This window comes from Sander vitreus, unplaced genomic scaffold, assembly GCF_031162955.1.
Source record: "Sander vitreus isolate 19-12246 unplaced genomic scaffold, sanVit1 ctg265_0, whole genome shotgun sequence".
In the NCBI taxonomy this organism is placed as follows: domain Eukaryota; kingdom Metazoa; phylum Chordata; class Actinopteri; order Perciformes; family Percidae; genus Sander; species Sander vitreus.
In genome coordinates this window covers 82,501-92,500 of record NW_027595429.1, presented here as the reverse complement: position 1 = coordinate 92,500, position 10,000 = coordinate 82,501, and the positions used below count along the sequence as shown (strand labels likewise).

The 10,000-nt window shown below is 47.9% G+C and overlaps 2 protein-coding genes across 3 annotated transcripts in view; one reads left to right on the top strand and one right to left on the bottom strand.

The window, feature by feature from the left end:
* camta2 (calmodulin binding transcription activator 2) overlaps positions 1-10,000 on the bottom strand; it is a 32,035-nt gene that overhangs the window by 21,986 nt on the left and 49 nt on the right. The window contains 8 exon segments of the mRNA XM_078244590.1: positions 1,677-1,869; positions 2,004-2,132; positions 3,551-3,698; positions 3,783-3,854; positions 4,674-4,809; positions 5,699-5,766; positions 7,014-7,117; positions 8,909-8,994. Coding sequence (XP_078100716.1) covers positions 1,677-1,869; positions 2,004-2,132; positions 3,551-3,698; positions 3,783-3,854; positions 4,674-4,809; positions 5,699-5,766; positions 7,014-7,117; positions 8,909-8,942 — 884 coding nt within the window. The 5' untranslated portion in view covers positions 8,943-8,994.
* Positions 9,180-10,000, top strand: part of LOC144513498 (galactose-specific lectin nattectin-like) — a 20,252-nt gene continuing 19,431 nt past the window's right edge. For both annotated transcript variants that reach the window (XM_078244593.1, XM_078244592.1), the window contains exon 1: positions 9,180-9,624. The gene's annotated coding sequence lies outside the window, so the exon portion shown is untranslated. The remainder of the gene's footprint in view (positions 9,625-10,000) is intronic.

Below are 10,000 nucleotides of genomic sequence, written 5' to 3'. Positions count from 1 at the left end.
TGATCAAGGGAACGGATTTCTTTTTTGGATATGTAGCCAGGTCAGTGAATAACAGATGTTAGCTAAGTTATGTGGGTCATCATCGGGTTGGACCTGTTAGCAGGACAGCTGGTTAGCACGGCAGCTAGCTGGTTGAGGATCATTTTATTTATCACTCATTTAAAACAGGAAGGCAATACATACACATGCTGGTGCTGGTGAGGATTACTCTGCGTGTTGGTGAGGATTACTCTGCGTCCTGGTGAGGATTACTCTGCGTGTTGGTGAGGATTACTCTGCGTGTTGGTGAGGATTACTCTGCGTGTTGGTGAGGATTACTCTGCGTGTTGTGAGGATTACTCTGCGTGTTGGTGAGGATTACTCTGCGTGTTGGTGAGGATTACTCTGCGTGTTGGTGAGGATTACTCTGCGTGTTGGTGAGGATTACTCTGCGTGCTGGTGAGGATTACTCTGCGTGTTGGTGAGGATTACTCTGCGTGTTGGTGAGGATTACTCTGCGTGTTGGTGAGGATTACTCTGCGTGTTGGTGAGGATTACTCTGCGTGTTGGTGAGGATTACTCTGCGTGCTGGTGTTGGTGAGGATTACTCTGCGTGTTGGTGAGGATTACTCTGCGTGTTGGTGAGGATTACTCTGCGTGTTGGTGAGGATTACTCTGCGTGTTGGTGAGGATTACTCTGCGTGCTGGTGAGGATTACTCTGCGTGTTGGTGAGGATTACTCTGCGTGTTGGTGAGGATTACTCTGCGTGCTGGTGAGGATTACTCTGCGTGTTGGTGAGGATTACTCTGCGTGTTGGCGAGGATTACTCTGCGTGTTGGTGAGGATTACTCTGCGTGTTGGTGAGGATTACTCTGCGTGTTGGTGCTGGTGAGGATTACTCTGCGTGCTGGTGCTGGTGAGGATTACTCTGCGTGTTGGTGAGGATTACTCTGCGTGTTGGTGAGGATTACTCTGCGTCTTGGTGAGGATTACTCTGCGTGTTGGTGAGGATTACTCTGCGTGTTGGTGAGGATTACTCTGCAGATTGTGAATGTGAGAACACAAACACGTTTGAGTTCAGCTTGCCGTCCGTCTACAGCAGAGCTCTTCCACCGTCCTTCATGGCGTTTAGAATTCGCGCGAGTGGAGCATGACTTCACGTGCAAAGGGTCAATACACACATTATACACAGAAAACACACATTATATACAGAAAACACACATTATACACACATTATACACAGAAAACAAACATTATACACACATTATACACAGAAAACAAACATTATACACACACATTATACACAGAAAACACACATTACACACACATTATACACAGAAAACACACATTATACACAGATTGTACACAGAAAAAACACATTATACACAGAATAACACCGAAAACACACACATCATACACAGAAAACACACATTATACACAGATATACGTGTGTCTGTGTGTGTGTGTGTGTGTGTGTATCTCTCTGTGTGTGTGTGTGTGTGTATCTCTGTGTGTGTATATCTCTGTATGTATGTGCATGTGTGTGTGTGTGTGTGTGTGTGTGTGTATCTCTGTGTGTGTATATCTCTGTATGTATGTGTGTATCTCTGTGTGTGTATATCTCTGTATGTATGTGCATGTGTGTGTGTGTGTGTGTGTGTGTGTGTGTGTGTGTGTGTGTGTGTGTGTGTCTTACGTGGACGAGGGGCAGGGTGATGCGACGGGGCTGCTCTGAGCCTGCAGGGGGGGCAGTTTGGCTTCTCCTCCCCCTCCTCTCCCTGCCTCCACCCCCTCAGAGGCAAGGGGGCAGGGGCTGCAGGAGGAGGGGGGCAGTTTGGGGGAGATGATGCGATGCTTGGTGCTGTTACAGCGGTGGGGAATGTTGACTCCTGAAGAGACTTAAAACACACACACACACACACACACACACACACACACACACACACACACACAGAGAGAGACATGAAGACAGAGACAGAGCATGTAGACGTGATCAGTGATGTCACAGTGATGTCACAGTTACCGGGGCCGGTGTTGCAGAGGCAGGCGTGCGTGCGCGGCTGTGGTTTGGTTCTCTGCCGGTCCACGATGTGTTGAACCAGTTCCTCGATGCTGAAGTCCCCAGAACCCACCGAACAGTTCATACTGTGGACTGAAGAACAGCCAGACCATAGTTAACAGTTCATACTGTGGACTGAAGAACAGCCAGACCATAGTTAACAGTTCATACTGGGGACTGAAGAACAGCCAGACCATAGTTAACAGTTCATACTGGGGACTGAAGAACAGCCAGACCATAGTTAACAGTTCATACTGGGGACTGAAGAACAGCCAGACCATAGTTAACAGTTCATACTGTGGACTGAAGAACAGCCAGACCATAGTTAACAGTTCATACTGGGGACTGAAGAACAGCCAGACCATAGTTAACAGTTCATACTGTGGGACTGAAGAACAGCCAGACCATAGTTAACAGTTCATACTGGGGACTGAAGAACAGCCAGACCATAGTTAACAGTTCATACTGGGGACTGAAGAACAGCCTGACCATAGTTAACAGTTCATACTGTGGGACTGAAGAACAGCCAGACCATAGTTAACAGTTCATACTGGGGACTGAAGAACAGCCAGACCATAGTTAACAGTTCATACTGGGGACTGAAGAACAGCCAGACCATAGTTAACAGTTCATACTGGGGACTGAAGAACAGCCAGACCATAGTTAACAGTTCATACTGGGGACTGAAGAACAGCCAGACCATAGTTAACAGTTCATACTGGGGACTGAAGAACAGCCAGACCATAGTTAACAGTTCATACTGGGGACTGAAGAACAGCCAGACCATAGTTAACAGTTCATACTGGGGACTGAAGAACAGCCAGACCATAGTTAACAGTTCATACTGGGGACTGAAGAACAGCCAGACCATAGTTAACAGTTCATACTGTGGACTGAAGAACAGCCAGACCATAGTTAACAGTTCATACTGTGGACTGAAGAACAGCCAGACCATAGTTAACAGTTACGCTGAGAGCTGTGTCTCTGTGTCTGTGTCTCTGTGTCTGTGTCTCTGTGTCTGTGTCTCTGTGTCTGTGTCTCTGTGTCTGTGTCTCTGTGTCTCTTCAGCCAGGAAGAGACAGAAGGTGTGAGTAACGTTACGTCCCGGTAGCAAACACAGAGACACCGTAGCATCAGAGAGACGTCACTCAGAGACATCTTTGTCTTGTTAATGAGGTGTTCTCCCAGCAGAGTGGTTGGTACGTACACATGGGCTTCAGCTGGCTCAGCAGAGACACAGACACACACAGACAGAGACACACAGACAGACACACACAGACACACACAGACACACAGACACACACAGACAGACACAGACACACACAGACACACAGTGGTTGGTACGTACACATGGGCTTCAGCTGGCTCAGCAGAGACACAGACAGACACACACAGACACAGACAGACACACACAGACACACACACACACACAGACAGACACACACACACACACACACACAGACACAGACAGACACACACAGACACACACAGACACACTGGTTGGTACGTACACATGGGCTTCAGCTGACTCAGCAGGTCGTCTCGGCTCCACCGCACGCTGTCGTGGCGGTCCGACACGGCACACAGCAGCGGACTGCATTTCCCAGAATCCTCCAGGGACGGCACGTTCAGGTAGTGGACCAGCACGATGTCTGGGTTCTGTCACGCACACACACAGATATATTTGTGATTGGCTGTCTCCTGAGGACAGAGCGTGATGTCATGTGATGTGCGAGCGCTGACCTGCAGCAGCCAATAGCATCGTCTGTGGAATGTCGGCACGATGGAGGAATGGACGTAGCAACCGTACAGGCACTGAAAGAGACGACAGACAGCGTCAGCAACCACTCATCACCATCACAACCAGGCGCCGTTACCATGGTGAAATGCTGTGTCTCTTGTTGTGTTTAAGGAGCAGCTACAATGTTACTCCATCCAGAAAACAAGCATTTTAAAAGCTGTTGTGTCTCTGTGTGTGTGTGTGTGTGTCTCTATGTGTGTGTGTGTGTGTGTCTCTCTGTGTGTCTGTGTGTGTCTCTCTGTGTGTCTGTGTGTGTGTGTGTGTGTGTGTGTGTGTCTCTATGTGAGTGTGTGTGTGTGTCTCTCTGTGTGTCTGTGTGTGTCTCTCTGTGTGTGTGTCTCTCTGTGTGAGTGTGTGTCTGTCTGTATGTGTGTGTTTGTATGTGTCTCTGTGTGTGTGTCTCTCTCTCTGTGTCTCTCTGTATGTGTGTGTGTGTGTGTGTGTGTCTCTCTCTATGTGTGTGTGTGTGTGTGTGTGTCTCTCTCTGTGTATGTGTGTGTGTGTGTGTCTCTGTGTGTGTCTCTCTGTGTATGTGTGTGTGTGTGTGTGTGTGTGTGTCTCTCTGTGTGTGTGTGTGTGTGTGTCTCTGTGTGTGTGTGTGTGCTGTGTGTGTGTCTCTGTCTCTGTGTGTGTGTGTGTGTGTGTGTGTGTGTCTCTCTCTGTGTGTGTGTGTGTGTGTGTGTGTGTGTGTCTCTCGTGTGTGTCTCTGTGTGTGTCTCTGTGTGTGTGTGTGTCTCTCTGTATGTGTGTGTGTGTGTGTGTGTGTGTGTCTCTCTCTGTGTCTCTGTGTGTATGTCTCTCTCTGTGTGTGTGTGTGCGTGCGTCTCTCAGACCTCCATGCCCTGGACCTTGAGCTTCATGTGGTCCTCTCTCGTGGTCTTTCCATCCTTCCTCTTCTTCCAGCAGTACCCGTCCTTCCTGTACTTCACCTTCTTCCTGTTGTAGAGGATGATGCTGCCGTTCTTCGGCCTGAAACACACACAGCCAGGGGACCAATCAGGGAGCAGATGGAGACCCAAACAGCCAGGGGACCAATCAGGGATCAGATGGAGACCCAGACAGCCAGGGGACCAATCAGGGATCAGATGGAGACCCAAACAGCCAGGGGACCAATCAGGGATCAGATGGAGACCCAGACAGCCAGGGGACCAATCAGGGATCAGATGGAGACCCAGACAGCCAGGGGACCAATCAGGGATCAGATGGAGACCCAAACAGCCAGGGGACCAATCAGGGATCAGATGGAGACCCAAACAGCCAGGGGACCAATCAGGGATCAGATGGAGACCCAAACAGCCAGGGGACCAATCAGGGATCATACCATGTTTTAGACTGATCCATTACTTGATTTTAAATCACCACGTTAACCCTTGTGTTGGCTTCCTGTCCACCATGCAGCTCTCTCTTGTTCTGGGTCAACATTTCTAATTAAAGCTTCATTTTCAACATTTTGTTGTGTTTTACAGACATTTTTTTGTCACTTTTTCCAAAAAAGTAACATTTTTTGTCACTATTTCAAAAACTATTTCACTCTTTTTAGATGTTTTTGTCACTTTTTCCCCCAAAAAGGTCACTTCTTTCAACGTTTGTCCCTTTTTTTTACACATTTTTTGTCACTTTTTAGAAGTTTTTGTCACTTTTCACAGCCAAATTCAATGGAAGTAGTGAACAGATCATTCCACGTGTGAAGAGTAATGGCTGTATGGAACCATCCACCTTATTTTCTTTGACAATGTGTTGAAAGAAACCCAAATCTCTGATAGAGAAACGTTGACGCGAGGACAACAGGAGAGTTAACAATCTCTACCTTTAGCTTCTTTCATCCATCAGTGAGGGGAGAAAGGTGGAGGGTCAGTACCTGGTTTTCAGGGTGCAGGACAGCCACTCATCATGTCGCTCAAATGATATCAGGTAGGAAGCTATCTCCTGCAGAGACACAGAGAGACAGAGAGAGACAGAGACAGACACAGAGAGACAGAGACACAGAGAGACAGACACAGAGAGACAGAGACACAGGGCGACAGAGAGACAGACACAGAGACACAGAGACACAGAGCGACAGAGAGACACACATAGAGACAGAGAGAGACAGAGACACAGAGAGAGACAGAGAGAGACAGAGACACACAGAGACACAGAGCGACACAGAGACACAGACAGAGAGAGACAGAGACACAGAGAGAGACAGAGAGACAGACACAGAGAGACAGAGAGAGACAGAGAGACACAGACACAGAGAGAGACAGAGACACACAGAGAGAGACACAGAGAGAGACAGAGACACACAGAGAGAGACACAGAGAGAGACAGAGACAGAGAGAGAGACACAGAGAGACAGAGACACACAGAGACAGAGAGACAGAGACACAGAGACAGAGACACACAGTGAGACAGAGAGAGAGAGACAGACACAGAGACACAGAGAGACAGAGACACAGAGACAGACACAGAGACACAGAGAGACAGAGACACAGAGAGAGACAGACACAGAGAGACAGAGACACACATAGAGACAGAGAGAGAGAGACAGACAGAGAGACAGAGACACAGAGAGAGACAGAGACACACAGAGAGACAGAGAGAGAGAGACAGACAGAGAGACAAACACACACAGAGAGACACAGAGAGACACAGAGAGTGAGTATTGTGCATGTGGAGTTAGTAGTGTGACACCATGCAGGACACATACACACATATATATACATACATACATATATATGTATATACATATATATCATGTTCATATCCCACTGTGTGTGTGTGTGTGCATGTGTGTGTGTGTGTGTGTGTGTGTGTGTGTTCATATGTCATATAGTGGGTTATAATATAGTGTAGGAGGTTATTGTGTGATTTATTCAACGCTCCATGTCTGCAGCCTATTGTAACGTTGGTAACAGCTAATATCAATACAGCTGCTGCTTTAGTTCACTTAGTAACTATCTTCACCACTGTTGACTCCTCTAACCTTCATAATGATTACTTCTTAACTATATAGCTGTTCAGACAGACCTCGAGGAAACACAGCAGTGGATCGTCTCAATGGTTGGAGATGTGTTTAATATGTGAATGAAGTCAGCTGGTAGCTGCAGCCCTGATAAAGGTTTTTGTGGGGGGTAGGGGGTTCACCCACGTGTTTGGAGCAGCATGAAGAAGCAGAAGGAGCGCTGACTCACCTCGTTAGTGTTCCACCTGAGGCGCTCGTTAGGCAGGCTGGACAGACGAGGGAGACACTCCAACAGCTTGTTAGGGAGATAGAGCTTCCTCTGGCCCTTGTTCTCTATAGAGACACACACAGACAGACAAACAGAGAGAGACACAGACAGAGACACACAGAGAGAGACACAGAGACACACACAGAGAGAGACACAGAGACACACACACAGACAGACAAACAGAGAGAGACACACAGACAGACAAACAAACAGAGAGACACACACACACAGACAGACAAACAAACAGAGAGACACACACACAGAGAGACACACACACACAGACAGACAAACAGACAGAGACACACACAGAGACACAGAGAGACACACACACACAGACAGACAAACAGAGAGAGAGACTCAGACAGAGACACACACACAGACAGACCAACCGAGAGAGACACAGAGACACACACAGACAGACAGACAAACAGAGAGAGACACACACAGACAGACAGACAAACAGAGAGAGACACACACAGACAGACAAACAGAGAGAGACACAGAGACACACACACAGACAGACAAACAGAGAGACACACACACAGACAGACAAACAGAGAGAGACAGAGACACACACAGACAGAGACACACACACACAGACACACACACACAGACAGAGAGACACACACACACAGACACACACAGACAGACACACACACAGACAGACACACACACACACACACAGACACACACACAGACAGACACACACAGACAGACACACACAGACACACAGACACAGACACACACACAGACAGACACACACAGACAGAGACACACACACACAGACAGACAAACAGAGACACACACACACAGACAGACACACACACACACAGAGAGACACACACACAGACAGACACACACAGACAGAGACACACACACACAAACAGACAGAGACACACACACAGACACAGACACACACACAGACAGACAGAGACACACACACACAGACAGAGACACACACACAGAGACAGACACACACACACACAGACAGAGACACACACACAGACAGAGACACACACACAGAGAGACACACACACAGAGACAGACACACACACAGACACACACACACACACACAGAGAGAGACACACACACAGACAGACACACAGAGACACACACACACACAGACAGACACACACAGACAGACACACACACAGACAGAGAGACACACACACACACACAGACAAACAGAGAGACACACACACAGACAGACACACACACACAGACACACAGACAGAGACACACACACAGAGACACACAGACACACACACAGACACACACACAGACAGACACACACACAGAGAGACACACACACACAGACAGACAAACAGAGAGAGAGACTCAGACAGAGACACACACACAGACAGACAAACAGAGAGAGACACACACAGACAGAGACACACACACAGACAGACAAACAGAGACACACAGACACACACACACAGACAGACAAACAGAGAGACACACACACAGACAGACAAACAGAGAGAGACACACACAGACAGACAGAGACACACACACAGACAGAGACACACACACAGACAGACAAACAGAGAGACACACACACAGACAGACAGACAAACAGAGAGAGACACAGAGACACACACAGACAGACAGACAAACAGAGAGACACACACACAGACAGACAAACAGAGAGACACACACAGACAGACAAACAGAGAGACACACAGACAGACAAACAGAGAGAGACACACAGACAAAGAGAGAGATTAGCACCACGTCCCTGGTGTTTTAGTCGTCTCCATGGTAACAGATACAAACACAACAGCTGGAAATAACTGCTGCCAGTGATGACATCACGTCTACAGGTGACGTTAGCTGACGGGATGGGACTGACCTGTCTCCGTGGAAACCATCTCCTTGTTGCTCATGGCGACGGGTCCATGCAGGATGAGTCTCACACAAGCCGCCCACAGTGCCCCGCTGCGCACACACACACACACACACAGACACACACACACAGATACACACACACACACACACACACACACACAGACACACACACACACACACAGACACACACACACACACACACACACACACACAGACACACAGACACACACACACACACACACAGAGTCAACAGTCTGATCGATAGGAAACAGGACACGAGCTCTACACACACCTTCAATCGCTCCCTGTTGCCTAGCAACAGCTGAATTTGCACCCACTTTAAATGGAGAAAGTGTTTAAAACTGACACTGTAAAATAAATCAAAACATTTAAAATACAATATACATGAAAAATATAAAAAAATAAAAAATTGACACTTTAGATCAGTCTGTGTGCGCGTGTTGAGTTACATAACAGCTAGCAGCGTGCGTGCGCGGGCGTGCGTGTGTGTGTGTGTGTGCTAGTTTACATTGATAACAACATTCAACACAAAGTGTTTTACTATAACTGTCACTAAAACACACACAGTCGTTTCCCCCGGAGGCCGGGCTCAGACCGCGGACTCGCCTGGCTGCAGTGGCCGCCTCCTGGAGCGTCTCTCCCGGGTACAGGAACTACGCTCCTCGCGGCACAGCTAAGATAGCTAACTTTGAAGCTAACGTAAGCAAGCCTTTTTTTTATAATCTAAAAACACGACAACAAGTTTAATCACATCCATCACCTCCGTCACAGCCTCGCGCTCTCAGACTGAACCACACACATGAGGTACATTAATTAACGTATTAATAAATACTGTTTTGGCTGTGTAGCTGCTCAGCTAGCCGGCTAGGCTAACGGCTAACGGCTGCTCCCTGTGATTAAACAGCTCTTTAAAGCCGAGCTGCCGGGCTTTACCTCCGGGTTAAAAACCGTGCCGACCCGGGCCAGCCAGCGGACACTCATCACTGAACATATAGTGCAAAATATCCCGGGTTAAATAAAAGCACACAAGACCCCCGGACGGGGGTGTTTAGAGGGAAAACAGCCAGTTAAAAGC